Source organism: Saccopteryx bilineata, chromosome 4, assembly GCF_036850765.1.
Source record: "Saccopteryx bilineata isolate mSacBil1 chromosome 4, mSacBil1_pri_phased_curated, whole genome shotgun sequence".
Lineage (NCBI taxonomy): Eukaryota > Metazoa > Chordata > Mammalia > Chiroptera > Emballonuridae > Saccopteryx > Saccopteryx bilineata.
Window position 1 is genome coordinate 190,985,919 of NC_089493.1, and position 17,518 is coordinate 191,003,436.

General features: G+C 46.7%; 1 protein-coding gene across 1 annotated transcript in view; it reads right to left on the reverse strand.

Moving 5' to 3' along the window:
* Window positions 1-844: 844 nt before the first annotated feature.
* LCP2 (lymphocyte cytosolic protein 2) overlaps window positions 845-17,518 on the reverse strand; it is a 38,151-nt gene continuing 21,477 nt past the window's right edge. Inside the window, exons 9-21 of the mRNA XM_066273238.1 lie at window positions 17,317-17,383; window positions 17,146-17,229; window positions 14,071-14,096; window positions 13,935-13,954; window positions 13,737-13,844; window positions 12,198-12,231; window positions 10,028-10,040; window positions 9,195-9,324; window positions 7,142-7,191; window positions 5,712-5,806; window positions 5,005-5,082; window positions 3,345-3,500; window positions 845-1,582 (exon numbers count right to left, since the gene is read on the reverse strand). Coding sequence (XP_066129335.1) covers window positions 1,460-1,582; window positions 3,345-3,500; window positions 5,005-5,082; window positions 5,712-5,806; window positions 7,142-7,191; window positions 9,195-9,324; window positions 10,028-10,040; window positions 12,198-12,231; window positions 13,737-13,844; window positions 13,935-13,954; window positions 14,071-14,096; window positions 17,146-17,229; window positions 17,317-17,383 — 984 coding nt within the window. The 3' untranslated portion in view covers window positions 845-1,459. The remainder of the gene's footprint in view (window positions 1,583-3,344; window positions 3,501-5,004; window positions 5,083-5,711; window positions 5,807-7,141; window positions 7,192-9,194; window positions 9,325-10,027; window positions 10,041-12,197; window positions 12,232-13,736; window positions 13,845-13,934; window positions 13,955-14,070; window positions 14,097-17,145; window positions 17,230-17,316; window positions 17,384-17,518) is intronic.

The following is a 17,518-nucleotide window of genomic DNA, read 5'->3' on the forward strand; positions in this document are numbered from 1 at the left end:
AACACAGAATCAGCACCAAGGAAATGCTTGTTGAATATCCTGTTGAATAATGCAGGTTTTCCAGCTGTAGAACTCCAAAGCTCTGGAGCCTAACTGAGAGCTTTGGTTTGTAAGTTTTATGTAAGCTTTACATCATTTTCCTCACTCTTGGTTAAAAGTATCCACATACTCGTCATAGCGAATTGTCAGTTAACCCGGTGACTTTCTAGATCCCTTCCATGTCCTACTAGCTTGTGACAATGAAGTTGCAAGATATCCTTTGCCAGTCTGAAAACTTGCAGATTAAGCCGAAAAGCCAACAATTTGTTAATAAAAATTGTAGAAAAACAACCAAGGGCCCAAAGGGGAAAACTCAAAGAACCACAGAATGCCAGGATTTTGTTTTGCAAAATACCTACTACCTTTTGTTAAGTGATATTTGCAAATGAAGGAAAGATCTGAATTGCTTTGCAGGATTTTATAAAGCTTTTTTTTTTTTTTTTTTTTTTTTGAAGGATGAGACAAAGGCTTTATGAAAAAGATGGAAGAAAGGCTATCTAGCCAGAAACTCTAATCAATTTTATCAATTTTTTCTGTGTATATCCATTGCTTTTTTTTTTTTTTTTTATCTTTCCGGGAAGATTTTGGTGAAATCTACATCACTTGACATGCTTTCGGGGTTGGGCAGGGTGTAGAGGAGGTGGAATGTGGGTGTTGAGAGATAATGTACTTAAATACAAGTGTATTTGACACTAAAACTTCATCTCTAAATCTAATGTGTTTCCTTTGGACTTTGTAGCTTGAATTTGTTATAAACAAAAATATTTAATATAAGAGTATAGACTAAACTGTAAAGTCAACCAAGTTGTTTTAGGAACCCAAGTATAAAGAAAGAGGCAAATTAATTTTAATCCCAGGAAGTAATTCCAACATGCATTTATCTTTTCATAAAAAATTATACAAACACAAAAAGAAACACCAAATAGGAAGTATTTTTGAAGATTAAATTATTGTTGCTGAGAAAGTTAATTTTAGTAATTTTCAAATTATACATATCAAACTGATGGTTGCCACTGACCCACAAAGGTTTGGCTATGAAAAAAATCAGTTTTATGTGATAGCAAAAACTATTATTAAGTGTTTTGAAACTTGCCCCAAATTATTTTTGTAGCTGTGTAGACTACTGTACTTTGAAATGGGTATCAAAAATACACATTATTTGTACGAATTATTACAGTGCACTATTAGACTTCAAGTGTGAACATTATAACTCATGCACTTTACAAACACTGAAGAAGAATAAATAAATTATGAGATACTTAACAGTCTTCATTTCAGAGACTTTTTACGTGGAAGGACGACACCCTGGCGCTCGCGGTGAGGGGTCCGAGTCAGTCCTGTGCTGTCCAGTCACCAGGGCTGACTAATCTCCCCGTGCTGGCGTGGGGCCCAGCGGCAGGGTCACGTGCTGGCCGGCTGGCTATGGGTAGCCTGCGGAGTGTGTTAACGTGCACTGGTATCTGGAACCTCGGTTTTTCCCATCGATGAGCAGAAGTGGCATTTTCCGGAAGTAGTCGATAATATCAGATACAGACAAAAAGTCCTGAAAGATTCAAAAATAGGGAAACAAATCAACGCTGGGACAGGCAGCATAAATTTCACCCTCGGTTGTTGTTTTTATCTGCATAATATCCTACCTCTTGGAGTTATGAGAATTTTGATTTAAAAAAAAAAAACCTGCAAAATTTGGCAAATATTTTAATGATTTCTACTATAGAACTTTGAAAAAATAATTCCTCACCGCCATTCAATAAACTATGGATTAAATACCATATATGTGATTATAAATATATTTTTTAACTTCATCTAGGGCAGTGGTCAGCAAACTCATTAGTCAACAGAGCCAAATATCAACAGTACAACGATTGAAATTTATTTTGAGAGCCAAATGTTTTAAACTTAAACTATATAAGTAGGTACACTCCTTATCGAGGTAGCTCCCGCATGTGGTATTTTGTGGAAGAGCCACACTCAAGGGGCCAAAGAGCCGCACGTGGCTCGCGAGCCGCAGTTTGCTGACCAGGGATCTAGGGGATCATATATGGGAGTCTAATTATGACACCTTTGCCTTAGAGTTTCCCTTGGTAGTTTTGGCTTTGGTTTCTGTATCCCACGTCTCAATCATTAATAGTGTAAGGAGGTATAAGGAATCAGGAGGTCAGAGTGGCCCTGGTGTCCGGATGGGACATCCACAGCCTGATGACTCTGTTGCACCCCCAGTCTTACCCCCACACAAGGGCTCTGTAGCCGAGTCTTTGCACCCACTGCCTGGATCATTCTATCCCTGGAGGCCAGAGTGGGGAAAACTTAGACTCTATCCTTCTAGACATGGCTCAGAAGTCACGTAGACACTGCAGGCAGAATTCTGCACTTCCTGTAAGACCACTGCTGAGCTCCCTCGGGGCAGCTGTGACGTGTCCTTGTGTTTGCACACTAGACCGACAGCAGTCCTGGCGGACAGACACCTCTGTCTGCTCCTGTGGGGCCGGCGCAGTTCTCACCGCACCAACCAGCCATTCAGATGTTTGACCAAAGTCATGTGGGGCGGTTTTCTACTCACTTACATGACCATAACTTAAAGATATTTGGAGTCAAATGAAAGATATAGGTGAGCTGTTTCTCATTCAGTAAATGTTTGATTCAGCTGGTCCTCCCTCCTGAAACTTTGAACTTAAAGAATATGTTTGGGGCATTAAATTTAGCCGTTAGTTTTCTTTGCAGAAAGCAGCCCTGGAAGGTCTCCTTCCTATCAGTCTGAAGACCACCCAAAAGTGGCTGAACCTGGGCTGCCGCACAGAGGCAAAGATCTGTGGCAATCTGGCCGCCTTCGTTGGCCAAACCTCTGTTTTTAGTAAGAAATGAACCAAGTATCTAAATAATCACAGCAATTCTGTTTTCCCCGTTTCCGTGGGTTGATTTAAAACACAACCTTATAAATACGCCTGCAACCTTATATTAAAATTATATCACAAAGGTGACCAATGAAGGGACTGGCCTTTGACACCATCTGACTGGATCCGTTTTGAAAAAGTTCAATGTTTACATCTTTTTTTCTGATTTCAAAAGTTACGCAAGTGATTTTAGAGTACTGTATTTGGAATAAAAGGTAAAAGAAAGACCCCCCCTATGGCAGAGGTAGCTACTGTTTCCTTTCAGCAGACGAAGGGTTTGACTGGAGTGTTTTAACTCTAAAGCTGCCACACAGTGTGGACCCACAGAGAACGTGAGAGCAGAGTTCTGTGTGGGACGGTGTGCAGGGAGACACAAGGAGAATCTCGGGAGGCTCTGCAGCTGGAAGTCCTTACCTCCTTCCCTCGGAGTCCGGTTCCCAGCATGTAAACTTGGCTTTCTTCCAGATAACGGATCTGGATGTTGTAAACTTTATCTTTGTATAACACCATGAGGACGTACGGATTGGATACTGTTTTCTTAGAGCTGTCTCTGACCAGAAAAGTGCCATCCTAAAAGGAAGAAGAAGTCTTGCTATGATGGGAGCAGTAGAAGTCAACACCTCCGTTGCCTCTAAAAACAGCAAATGAGTCCCGCGGGAGCTGGAAAGCCGTCAGGGACGGGCCAGCGAACATTCAGTTCCCCAAGCAGCCCAGCTCCCACCTGGCATGGACTTTGTGGTTATCAAGAAGGAGGCAGCAGGGATTGTCAGAGAAATTTCCAAGTCAGTCTCTGAAGTTTTATGATGAAAAGGAATCCCCTTTTCAGCAATAAAATGAATAATAGGTAGCTGAACGGACCAAGGGCCAGGTGAAATAAAGACTTGATTGGTTAACTAAAGATACATCTTCCTACTTCTGGGAGCTCATCTTCTAGCCCTTCTTTTCCACAGCTGAAGTCAGAAGACCCCCGGGGCCCGTGGAATTCATGCAGCATTTTAGATCTCCCTCTCTCCAGCTCATATTTCATACCCGAACAAAACTGAAAGCGGGCCATCTGTGTGCCTGTATCATTTCTTTCTGATATTTACTAAACTAGTGTTGTGATTTGTCCTCTACTTCATATTTTATTCCATAAATTATTGTTATGCGCTATTAATACTGTAGTGATTTCTGATATTAAAATAGAGTTAATTAGTAAGGTTGCCCTTAAAGGACTCTCTCATCCTGTATTGAATCAGGATGGCTTTTCAGAGCCATCAGTCTGCATAATGGAGTTCCTGTGTTCTTTTTATTCCCAATTAACGAGTAAACATGGGTCAGAACATCTCTGTAGGAAAAAACATACCCTCGGACCAGCGAATCAGAGCCTTGGCTTCACTTTAGAATCATCTGGAAAACCCGAGCGCTCACACAGCGCCCCTGGTTAAATCAGAATCCCTCCAGGTGAGAGCCAGAAAGGGGAATGACTTAAAAGCTCCCCAGGCAATTTAAACGGATTCAGGCCGGGAACCTCTGCTGTAGACACGGGACCTGCAAGCTGAAGGTCTTCCCTTCCTCCTCTCTGCTGTATGTAGATTTAAGGTTAAGGCTAAGGTTCAGCACCGGGTGACAAGAATTCTGGGGAAGTCCTGGTAATATTAAGGAATGGCTAGAAATTTCTAGGGGGAAAGGGCAAAAAGTCGCCGCTGTCTCTGCATACGGTCTCTTCACGTTGATGTGAATGACAAGGGAGTGTCACGAGGAAGATGGAACCGGTAAGACGTTGGAAATTTGGGGGGGGAGTCACCTTTTGACACTGTGTAATTCCTATGACAAGACGGACCTTTTCAATAATGAAATCTCCTCCCATTCTGCCAGCCGAACGGCGGCTTTGATTTAGACGTTTCCCAGGGCCCTAGGAATCGTCGCTACAGCGGCTGGTCGTTGTGAGGCCGGCGCTAATGGGTGCCCTTAGCATAAAAGCATGAATCTAGTAGAATTCCTAGCTCATAATTGGTACTCAGTGAAAGTCAGTTCCCTTTTTCTCCGTCCATTAATATTTATAATGACTTAAAAATAATCTTGAGCACAGTACCTGGTTTATCTTTCTAAGAGCAGCTTCTGCCTCCAGCCGGGTTATATAAGAAACGTACCAGTCTTCATTTAATGAATTCTGAAAATGTAAATTTTAAAAAATACTGAATAAATTTTGTAGTTATATATATAAAAGGAAAAAGAAAAGCCTTCAGGTCATCATTTCCACACATCACAACCCCAATTCCATGAGGTTTGAAGTGTTTGTTTTCTTAATTTGAATACAGAATCCCTCAGACAGGGCTAAACAGAAGGTTTGTCTCCCTTGAGCTGCTTTCTCTCATGACAAGGTTTCCAGGGAGCTGCAAATAAACATTCCTTATGGAACAGGAACCTCGAGTCAGGAAAGATAGAGCTACAGTAATTTCTTCAGTTTAATATAATATACTTAATGGGGAAAAAACCTGAATTAACAAGCAGTTAAGAGACTTATTCAAGGTCATAAACTAGGAAACATGAAAAGTAGGATTATGTTACCCATTGTTATGCAAAACACACACTAGCCATGGGACAGGCCTGTAAGACCACCAAGGAAAAAGAACATTTTTTCCATCTGGACCCTTCCTTTTAATTTTTTTACTAAAAAATAATTAAGGCCAATAAAAGATAATAGTACAGAGCACTATTCACTGGGACTTTATAATGATTCATTTGCTGGGGGGGGGGATAAAATGAAATAAAAGCATATGTTGTTGTTTATTTTTTTACCTCTTGTCCCCCAGGGGACGGTGGCCTCAGTTTGCTTGGGACGGGCAAGGAGAAGTTCCTGCCTTCCGTTCTGGGAGGCGGCCTGTTGCCAGCACCTTCAAAAGGAAGCATTTTGAAGTTAATTTACTGTAAGCCCCTTTTTCATTTCTGTCCTAACACACTGCCCTCCCCGTTCCCCCAAAAAATTGCCTTTGCAATTATTTCCAGCAAGTTACATTTCAAGAAGCCATAGCTTCAAAAAGCGTTTTCACCGGTTCAAACCCACAAGGGCTGCTCAGGTGTTGCTCTGTAGCCGTGCAAGAGGAGAACCACAGATTTGAGTGATTTCCTAAATGTGTATGTTATAAAATGTCAAGTGACTAGATCCATTGATGAAAAGGCCACAGTCATTTTAATGTGATCACCAGAAAGAATATCTAAAAGTCAGTTGTTTTTCATAGACTCCAGCATCCCCCACACCCCCTGGGTAGATTCCCAACCACCGACGCGGTGACAGGGCAGTAATAAAGATAATCATGTTCTCATCATCTTCACAAAAAGAAATGCCAGTAGTCCAAGACAGAGTGAAATTGCCTTGAGAACATTGTTAGCTTTTAGAACACGATCAGCCATTCCCTCGCACTGGACACCCAGAGGCGACATGACTACGCGTTTAACATGCACATCCTCGTCCAGGCATGCTGACTTGGAATCTTGTGGGTTGGGTTCTCGTAATATGTATTTTAAATATGCTCTTTAATTTGTAAATCAAGTGTAGAATCGTTATGGAAACCTAAAATTTACAGAGAAAGCCAAATAGCATCCTGAGCATGGTATAAAAACAGCAGTCACAGGCCCTGGCCGGTTGGCTCAGTGGTAGAGCATCAGCCTGGTGTGTGGGGGACCCAGGTTCGATTCCCGCCTAGGGCACATAGGAGAAGCACCCATTTGCTTCTCCCCCCCCCCCTTTCCTCTCTGTCTCTCTCTTCCCCTCCCACAGCCAAGGCTCCATTGGAGCAAAGATGGCCCAGGCGCTGGGGACGGCTCCTTGGCCTCTGCCCCAGGCGCTAGAGTGGCTCTGGTCATGGCAGAGCGATGCCCCGGAGGGGCAGAGCATCGCCCCCTGGTGGGCGTGCCGGGTAGATCCCGGTCGGGCACATGCGGGAGTCTGACTGTCTCTCCTTGTTTCCAGCTTCAGGAAAATACAAAAAAAACAAAAAACAAAAAACAAAAAAACACAGCAGTCACAGAAAGCTTCGATTTGTGAAGAATCAGGCCAAGGCCACCTCCCTGAGGAAGGAGGAAGTGTGTGTGTGGTGGCTTCTGTCGTGCTCAGTCATTCCACCAGCCCTTGGTGCGCTGGGTGAGGAAGTCGGACGCCTTTAGGAAACAACAGAGCCTTTGCTCAGAGCCTTGGGGCCGCGAAGGCCCCTGGGTCCCGGAGTACAAACCTTGAGAGAAGTACGGCGGCAGGGAGGCGCTCTGCGGGAAGTGGCTATTACTGCGGAGACAAGGAACAGACAGCCTTCAGGTGGGGCTGAGGTGAAGGGGCGAGGGGAGGCTGGGCAGGGTGACTGCACTGCAAATGCTGCTTCCTCTGCCACGACTTCCCACCCGCCCTGCCACCGCCAGAGCTGGGCTCAGAGGAGGAACTGAGCAGACGCGCACGTCACTGCCTGCGGCCCCAAGGCGACCGGCCCAGTGTCTAACAGGCTTCACAAGTCAAAGACAAATAAAAACAAGACCCTGGCCAAGTAGCTCAGTTGGTTAGAGCGTCATTCCTGTACACCAAGGTTGTGGGTTCAATCCCCAAGCAGGGCACATACAAGAACCAACCAATGAACACATAAATAAGTGGAACAGCAAATCTTCCCCCACCTCTGCATCACTCTCCCCTCCTGCTCTTCCTCCTCCCCCCCACCCCGTCAAGTCAATAAATAAAATTTTAAAAGTAAGCTATTAAACAGAAAAACCACAGGAAAACTGCATAAAGGGCATGTAAAAGTTAAACAGTCAGCTGCAGTCTGAGGCTTTTGAGTTTGGGGAATGGCGGAAGTCCTCTGGGGCGAGGACTTGCCTCCTGGTTAGGAACATACTGAAATGGGCATGGAGTTGGGGAACAGGGAATCCCCAGGTCTCGTGGTAGATGAGGAGAGGGTGGGTGGGCGAGAACCAGAGACCAGGTGGCATAGGAGCAGACAGGAATGGCTTTCGGGGACCCTAAATGCCATCTGCTCCGTGCCGAGCAGCGACACCCCCACCATCAACCCGAACCATCTGTCCAAGTGTGCTCTGCTCAGCAATCTCATGTGAGCAGCATTTTGTAAGAACAACGGGCTGAGCAGCATGAACAAGGGCAGATGTGGCAGGAGAAACGCAGCTGGAAGGATGAGAAGCAGCAGCAGAACATCAGAGCAAAAGGCACCAAGGAAGATGAAAAAAACTGAGAATCCTTCCAGATGGCTGGCAGGGGCGGAGGGGTCATGCTGGAGGCTGAGTTTTCTAACAGGTGTAAGGTGGGACTGGTCCTCTGCGTGTGGACATTAAAGGGGAGAGGGAGCCCGAACGGCTGGAGGTGTGGGCGCATCCTGTGGGCTTGTTGAGGGAGAAACAATCTGAGTCTCTTTCCTGTCACGCCTCTGCCTCTGGACAGCCTCATCACGCGCCCTGAGAGGCGTCACAGCTGTGGAGAGCGATGACCAGCAGGGAGGAGCCTCTGAGGCGAGCTCTTAGCGTCTGCCACATGTGAGGTACGTTTTCCCCGTCTCCCCATTCAAGGTGCAGGGTGAACCCCAAGTACTTAAATAATGGGGTTTCTTAGTGGCTGTTTGTTCTAACTCACAAAGTGAAAACATTCCCCTTTTCCTGCGAAAGAGTCCATTCTTTGGGGCGACCGTGGGGGATTCTCTTCTCTACCCCTCCGACCCCAAGCACAGATGCCAGTGGATTAACATGTGTGGTTCTTGATGGTTAGCGTGGTTTGGGTGTGTGTGTTTTTTGTTTTTTTTTTGTTTTGTTTTGTTTTGTTTTTTTGTTTTTTTTACAGAGACAGAGTCAGAGAGAGGGATAGATAGGGACAGACAGACAGGAAGGAAGAGAGATGAGAAGCATCGATCATCAGTTTTTCGTTGCAGCTCCTTAGTTGTTCATTGATTGCTTTCTCATGTGTGCCTTGACCGGGGGGCTATAGCAGAGCGAGTGACCCCTTGCTTGAGCCAGTGACCTTGGGCTCAAGCTGGTGAGCCTTGTTCAAACCAGATGAGCTCGTGCTCAAGCTGGCAACCGCTGGCAACCTCAGGGTCTCGAACCTCGGTCCTCCGCATCCCAGTCTGACGCTCTATCCACTGCGCCACCGCCTGGGCAGGCATAGTTTGGGTTCCTAAGAGTCAAAACGTTCTGACCCCGCTGGCTCCTTTCTTTCTTCCTCAACCTAACCAACCTCAGCTCAGTCCCAATGGACCCGGTTGTTACGTTAAGTTAGAGCTTAAGGGCGTCGCCACAAACCTCTCTGAGAACGCCCCGGACATGAGGGGGGACGGGAGGGCGTGCTTGGGCGATGGCTTGGTGGACCTCGAAGGGAAAGTGTTGGAGCTCACGGAGACCAGTGCTGGTTGCGGCAAAGGTCTCTGATGCACTGTGGGGAGAAGGGAAAAATAAAGCAGACTGTCAGGATCCAAGTGTCGGAGAACATTGCAGAGCCGCCCCTCCACTAGCAACATCTAGTCTAAAGAGAGATTCAACATCCAAACGATCAAAGGTAGTTAGTTAGGAAGTGGTGGGACGGAACCTCACGCCCCAAGGACTTTCTAGATGACTTCTCACCTTAGAATGCATTTAAAAATGATGCTGCTCTATATCATTCTCTGTAATATACCTTTATTTTATTTTGTTTTCATTTTTTAAGTGCTAACTTGGCAGAAAATTGTCAATTAGGAACCATATGAATTTCAGAAATGGCTCACAAGCTTTGCTTTGCTTTATAAAAGCCAAATTTTGTGCCGTCTCGTTCATCATCTGCAGTTAGTGATCCTTTACCCTATGCGTTAGAGGGCTTAAGTAAAGTTTTTCTTCCAAACCGCCCATGCAGTTTTTAACTTTGCCATACTATTAATTTACACAGCCATGCCTGAACTTAATAGTTCTCTTTGGTAGCCCAGCCAAACAATTCCATTGTATTACAGCTATGCAGTATACCAACTGATAGATGTCTATTTAATACTAATTTAACAAATATAATTGACTTTATGGGGTTTTTGAACTAAATAATTTTGTTTGAACGCCTGAACAGAAAAATGAAGGGGTGAGTTATAAGTTGTAAAAAGCTTTTCTGAACATACCATCATCTTCATCCTGGTAAAGCGAAGGGGGAAAAAAAAAAGATATTAGCCCATCATGAAAACACAATTCTTCAATCATCTAAATGCCTCTGTGTCACTTTAGCAGCGAGCAACTCTGTAATAAATATATACATTGTAGGGAACAGTAGAACTTCCTAAGTGGTTTCTGATTCCTTAATCATAAACACTCCACCTTGAATCTCTCCCTGTATGCTTAGCAACAAAAAGGCTCTGAGGTGCCTCAGAGGGCCGGCAGGTACAATAATAATGATCCTATCTACTACACGCCCCCAATGATTCATGATATTTCAGCCAAGTCCCCTAGCAACCTGTCCAGAATCTAACATCCTCATTTCCAAAGGGAAACGTGCCACCCAGGCGGGATTCCTCACTCGCTGAGGGGTACAGAACTGGATTTGGCCCCGATCGTGTGTCTGGCCCAACGCTCAGCCTTCTTTTGGGCTCTACTGTGCAGTGGCCACTCCGGTCAAGAGCAACTCCATCTTGTTTATAATGTGGCTTTACAGGTGCATCTGCATCGCTCAGCATACCTGTCTGCAGGGCCAGCTTGGGAAACAAGCAAGGAAGAGGAGCTTTAATCCTCAGATGAGAAATGATGGGAGAGACAAAAGCCACGGTGCCACTGACTAGTAGACCAAAATGAGCAACTTGGGGACTTGTTTTGTTAGGACAGCATGCCGGTGATAAAAGTGTTGTAAGGATTAGTTATTACTTGTGCCTCATGCATGCAGAATGCTCTACCACCGAGATGAAGCAAGAGGGATCATAGCCAGAATTACTCATCCCAGTTGGCCAACTGGGAGCCCCCGTACAGAGCTGAGTAAACAAACACACATGGGCTCAGAGAATCCCCACAATGAAATCTCTCTTCAACACGTTTGTAACCATGTCTATGCCCACACGGGCTAAAGAATATACATGTCCCAGACTCTCATGACTTGAACGCCAACCCTTCCTTAGATTGGGGACCTCAGTAATGTGACGTTACCCTCGCTTTCAACCTCACCTCCTCTTGTCCCTATGGCTCTAGCACCAAGCTGCAGTCCTTGACCATCTCTGTATCTCCACGGACATCGCCATCCACCTGCCTTTGCTCAGAACATTCCTGAGGCTGGGGTGCACTGGGCTTTCTCTTTGAGTGACTGTATTCTGTGTCCTCGCCATCATTCAGTGGCCATCACAAACCTCACCCCTGAGAAGTCACCCAGGCTCCTCAACCCCCTGCGGATCACTGCCTCCCCTTCAGCTCTGGAGCTCGTCCCGTGGTCGCATTCTGCTTAGCGAGCTGTCTGCTGGTTTGCCTGTCTCCAGCATGCCTTAGTCCTTCATCTGAGCAAGCACAACGTCTAGCACAGCTACGAAGCACAGGCACCTGTGGGCCGAGCCCTCGAACAGGGGCAGGTGCGTGATGGCCTTCAGAGGGCTTACAGTGCTGAGCAAATCAGCCAGACCTGGACTCTGATCCCGGCCATGTCCTCGCGGCGCGACTGGCAATGAGTCGTGTACACCCTCTGAGCTTTGGTTTCCTCTTAGTAACGGAGAAAGTACAATTCCTCACAGGGTCGTGAGACACAAAGCACATGTAACACTGGCTGACCAACTTTGCTTGTTTGCCTGAAACCGATGGAATTCCTGGGACACGAGACTCTTATTGCTACAACTGGGAAAATGCCAGGCAAACAGCTGGTCACCCAAACGTAGTAGCAAGCTTGCTAACTTGCACATAGTAGGCATTCAATAAATGCAATTCCCCCCTCCTTTTCAGGTTGCGAGGGTTTTCAAACTAAAAGGGAGGACTTGGAACCTTTGCTGTGCGGCCCAGCCTCTTGGGCTTCCCTCTCTCGACCCTCTCATCTACCCACAACCTTTCACCTTGATGTGCCACCTGGTAACGGGGCTGCTATTAACCCGGCCACCCCGGGAGGTCTCCAATGGGCAGGAGCTACACGATGCAGCCCGGGGGGCGGGGGGGGCAGGTGGGACAGATGGAGGCCCCAGCAGGCACAGTACCGAGGAGCCCACTTCGTAGGCTTGGCTCTGGTGCTGGACTTCAGTGACGGCTGGGATAGGGGGAGCCCCAACCTCCACAGAGCCCACCCTGGCTTTTCCCCCGTGCCAGGCATTCACCAAATGACATTGTGGGACTTACATTCTCTCTTCTGTCTGGTGGTCCCCATCCATGCCTGAAATGAATTAGCACAAAGAGAAAGAAGTGAGCATGAAGAGTTTCAAAGAGCCGGCCCCAGAGTATAGATTGTTCCACTTAATCTCATAATGAGAAATCAAACCCACTGAGCCGTGCTAAATGAGAAGGAGAAAAATAAAACCCCGAGCAGAGGCGAGGGAGAAGCTGGGGCGGGAGGCTGGGGGGACTCCGTGCTCCTGACACCGTGACCTGCTGAGCCAGGCGGACCTTCATTCTGTTCCGCTACCGCGGCAAATACTTACAAATACCAATGAAAGGTTTAGTCAGCAAGCTCACTGAATAGTAACTATTAAGTTTCATTGACTAGATGTTTTGCTAGGCAAACGGAAACATTTAAGGCTATCTTCTCCTTTGCTGATGGTGTTAAAACGGCCACCTCAGGGCTCACCCTTTGGGTGAAGGGAAGCAGAACCGGGGTCCGCGTCCCGTTCTCCTGATGGAGAGAACGTGGGGAGGATGATTTTGTGAACAAGTGCCTCGTGTGTCATCTCACCCTGCGTTTATTTACAAGTCTGACATTTTGTTCATTATAATATATATATATAATATATATATATATTATATATATATATATTTGCATTCATTTTGATCTTTTAAAATAGTCCATTAGCCCTGGCCAGAGAACTCAGTTGGTTAGAACATCGTCCCGAAGCACAGAGGTTGCCGGTTCGATCCCTGGTCAGGACACATTCAGGAACAGATCGATGTTCCTGTCTCTGACTCTCTCTCTCTCTCTCTCCCTTCCTCTCTCTCTCTTTAAAATCAATAAAATAAAAATTAAAAAAAAATAGTCCATGAAAACGTTAACTAGATCCCTGAGGTATTTGGGGGGGGGGCGCCCTAGCTCCCTAGCTAGCCTGGTCCTGATTGGACCTCACACCGGCCGAGCCAAGCCGGAGGTGTGATGCTGATTACTCAGCCCGGCAGCAGCCTTGGCCGTGTCCCTCCTAAGCAGTGGGGCGGGGCCTGGCCCCAAATGCATCCGTCCCAGTTGGTAACTAGGCCCGAACACCTGATAGTAAAGTTGGCAATGTTAGAGCAGACCTCAGTATCCTGCCATTGTCATGTGGGCTGGCAGGGAGAACGACACCTCCAGTGACCCACACATCTCCCTCAGTCATTTCCTCTCTGCCGTCTGTCTGGAAAACTAGAATGTCAGGTCCAGTTCCCCACGCCCTTCGGTGGAAGCGAAGCCCAGCCGCAGACTGGACTGGCCGAGGATAAAGCCTCCACCATCGGCAGTCATACCCCGGCACCCAGTTAAGCACCTCTCTCCTCCCTTCTTGGCTAGAGTGCCATTTTCCCCAAAGGGACCCTGAGACTTTGTATTCAACCTAAGTGGCCCCCACATTCCCGCAGCCATAGCAGCGAACCGACCCCCCCACCCCGCCCCGAGCGCCTGGACGTCTGGTTCCTACATAAAGCCACCCCCGGGCAGGCGTCCCCGCTGAGTGACAAGTTCAGGCAATAGAGGATAATTACTTCGGCACAGGGGGCTTCTTCGCTGGTAGGGGGCTACCTCTGTCGTGTCTGTCTGTGGTCGGTGGTAAAGGGGGCTTGTGCATCTTGGGCAAGTGCTCCCCGAGAGGCCTGGCGAGTTGAGAGAAAGGGCGGATGAGACGCGAACCCAAGCTCCCAGGTGCACCCTGTCCCCTCCCGCAGGCACCGTGCAGGGCTCACCTTCCTGCTGGGGTCGAGGGCTGCAAGACAAGAGGGAAGGAGCATGAGTGGCCCCAGTGCTTTTCAGAGAATAAAGACAAGACACAAGACGTGACAAAAATGGAAGCAAGCACAACAAAACGGGAAAGCAGCTTACCTTGTCAGAAAACACTGGTTTCTTCCCTGTAAATGACAAACAGCGGACAGGCTCTGAGTTCTGGACTTGATTGGCTAAACATAACGTAGTAACACATAGTTTGATGAAACTGTGAACCGAGTCCCATGGCGGGGGTGGGGGCTGATCGGGTTTGAGCCATGAAGAACCACAGACGTTAGACCTGGTTTTACGGGCTCAGAGAAACCAAGTCACTTGCCCAAGGTCACACAGCACTGTGCACATACAAAGAGTATTTTGGACTCTGTGCTTCTTTTGCAAATTTATGATAGGTAACGGATGATTAAAAGGATCAAATGTCTTGGTGGTTTTAGACCTCTTTCATTGGTCAAGAGGTTCTTTGCAAAGCCAAAGCTGATCTTTATATCTGAAATAAACCCATTTGCCATGAAGGGGCTAATTTTCCTCTACGTCATTGGTGCATTTGATGTTATATAAAGTATTCATTACACTTAGTTTCTGGAAATATTTTTAACTTGGGGAAGAGGGTTTTAGGAGACTGTTGGTGGGCTGCAAATCATTTTGTTTTGGTTTCTGTTGGCTGGTCTCTCTCTCTCTCTCTCTCTCTTTTCTTCCTTTCGCTTTTCTCATGCAACAGATAACATGCAGGCTCCCCAAAGGGCTAGGTGCACCTGAGGAATCTGCAAAATTATTCAAAGCAATGTACTCTATTCTGTCTGAAGTCCCCTAGAGTAGGTATGCCCTGTGTCTTCAATGTAACACAAATACTACTTAACTGGATTCAAGCAGGTCTAGAAGCAAATCCTGTGTGACCTTGAAGAAGTTATTTTAAGGTCTTTGAGTCTCAGTGATCTCACCTGTAAAATGGGGCTGCATAGATTTGCTATAAGAATCAAGTGATACTTCATATGCAGGGTTGGGTACATGATCCAAGTTAGACAGCTCGTCTTTCTTCCTCTTTCTCCCCCCAACCCCCCTTACCCCTGCCTCACACAGTTACCAGCCTAAGGTGAGTGATGTTATGACCCACCTGGAGTTGTATTTTTACAACATGATTTCTTTTCTAAAAACTGAGTACATGTCAGGCCCACGATAGAGGCTAAGAACCTTCTCCCACTGTGGAGAGCCCACTGCCTAGTAGGAGAGTGTCTGATGGTATAAAAAAAAAGTCTGTTATTTATAAAACTTTGGCTTGAGGTGAAAACCCTACTTTAGAAGGATAACCGGAAAACTTAGATTTATATCTTTAGACATGAATAGGTTTTTTTTTTTTTTTTAATCTACTGATTGATTTATATACTCGGGCATGTGAGGAGCCTCCTATTAAGAGTCTGAGCTTTGTAAGAAGTTAGTTCGCCCAAAAGATCATGGACAAGGGAGTAAATTCAAGGGTAGAGCTGCTATTGTCAAGAAATGGTCACTTCCAAAAGGGAAAAAAATCTTTTAAAAGGTCAGCTTTAGCTCAGAAGGTGACAGAAGGGTTTGATTCAGTGTCCCGCTTATTTGAAGCTTTGGCTCACAGTAGTAAGCACGCCGGCTGGAGTCTGACGTCGAATCTGTCTTCATGTTCATGTAATTTGCATGACCCTCTGCAGTGGACCTTTCTAAGCAGAAAGGGCCCACACAGCTTGGCATGAGCCAAGAGAGGTGGGAAGCCTGGTTGGAAACACAGCAGCAAGCAGCACCTCGAATTCCAGAACTGACAGTCATTTCGCCAACAGAAGAGGAGGCTGAGGCCACAGAAGGTGAATGCTGCGCTCAGGGTGTGGCTAAGGGCGGGCGGGGGTGGGGATGGGCTTCTAGGCTCCTTAACCCTCCAGGCTCGGGGCTCCATCCCCAGAACTCTCTAGTCCATACAAAAAAATCCAGGGTCTTCAATGGCAAGAGGATGTGGTAGGAGAGAACATCTACTTTGAAGTCATAAAGACCTGGGTTCAAATCCTGTACCCAGTTATACAAATTTGGAGGAAATTATTCAACCTCTCTGAGCCTTAGTTTCCTCAACTGCAAAGTGGGGATAATAGTGCACCCCCTTTGTTGAGTTGGCGTGAGGATTAGAGATAATGTAGGTAGATTGTTATGGTAGGTAAAGCACCAGTCTTATAGTAGGTGCTCAATAAATGGTAGCTAAGATTTATAACTGAATTAAAAACAGCTTCAAGTGCCTGACCTGGCTGTGATGCAGTGGACAGAGTGTCGAACTGGGACGCAGAGGACCCAAGTTCAAAACCCCAAGGTCGCCAACTTGAGCGCAGGTTCATCTGGTTTGAGCAAAACTCACCAGCTTGAGCCCAAGGTCACTGGCTTGAGCAAGGGGTTACTCGGTCTGCTGTAGCCCCCTGGTCAAGGTACATATGTGAAAGCAATCAATGAACAACTAAGGTGCAGCAATGAAGAATTGATGCTTTTCATTTCTCTCCCTTCCTGTCTGTCTGTCCCTATCTATCCGTCTCTCTGATTCTCTCTCTGTCTCTGTCAAAAAAAAAAAAAAAAAAAGAAAAGAAAAGAAAATAGCTTCAAGTGGAGGTAGCTGTAATCCAAGAGTGCTCTGGGTCAGTCCTGGGGGGAAGGGACTATTGTTTACCCGCGTACAACAAATTATAACCCTGCTACTCGAATGGCACATTTATAATGCATTTTCTCCTTATAGACACCCACCTTACAAATAAGGAGATAGCTCTGAAAAGCTAAGGTCTCTGCAGCCAGTGAGCTGCTAACTAGCTACCAGTGGCTGATGACAGGTCTCTCAGACCTCTTGTCTCTCACCCGGTTTCTCCCTCTTTATCACAATGCCACCTGCATGGCCTTTGGGAGGTGTGTACCCCAATGCCCCCCACCCCAGAGGAGCAGGGCTGAGGGCAGGAGCTCTGCCACGGGCTGCCCTGGGTTCGAGTCTCTACTTGGTAGCTGAGCGACCTTGGGAAGTTACCGCTTTGTACTTCCGTTTCCTCATCTGTAAAAGGAGAATGTTTCTAATAGCCCCCGCCCAGTCATGTGGCAATGGCGGTTCCATGCGACGGTGTGTGAGGAGCACACAGCAAGTACTCTATAAATGCTATCCATTATTACTCTGCGTCAAATACGAATGATACCGACCTAGTGTGAAGGGCTCTCTGTCGAACGGAGCTAATGAGCGATCGAGGGGAGGCTTTGTGCTTCTGTCTATGGAAGGAGCAGGGACTGGAAGGGAAGAGACCGAAGTCAATGAAAGGAAGAATGTGGTTGCCCGGGGGAGGGGCCCGGCGGGCAAGGGAGAGCGGCACTTACGCTTCGCTGTTTTGTGGGGCCGACCTCGGCTAGGCTCTTCGTGGTTGAGCTGGGGTTTGGGGAGCGGCTGCTCGGGGGAAAAAAAAAACCCAAATGTTAGGAAGTATTTCCAACACATCAGCAGGTCCTGGTGGCTTTATCCGCTCAAATATGTCTGAGTCTGTTCCCTTTTCTCCATTTCCATGTTCTGCTGACAAACGCA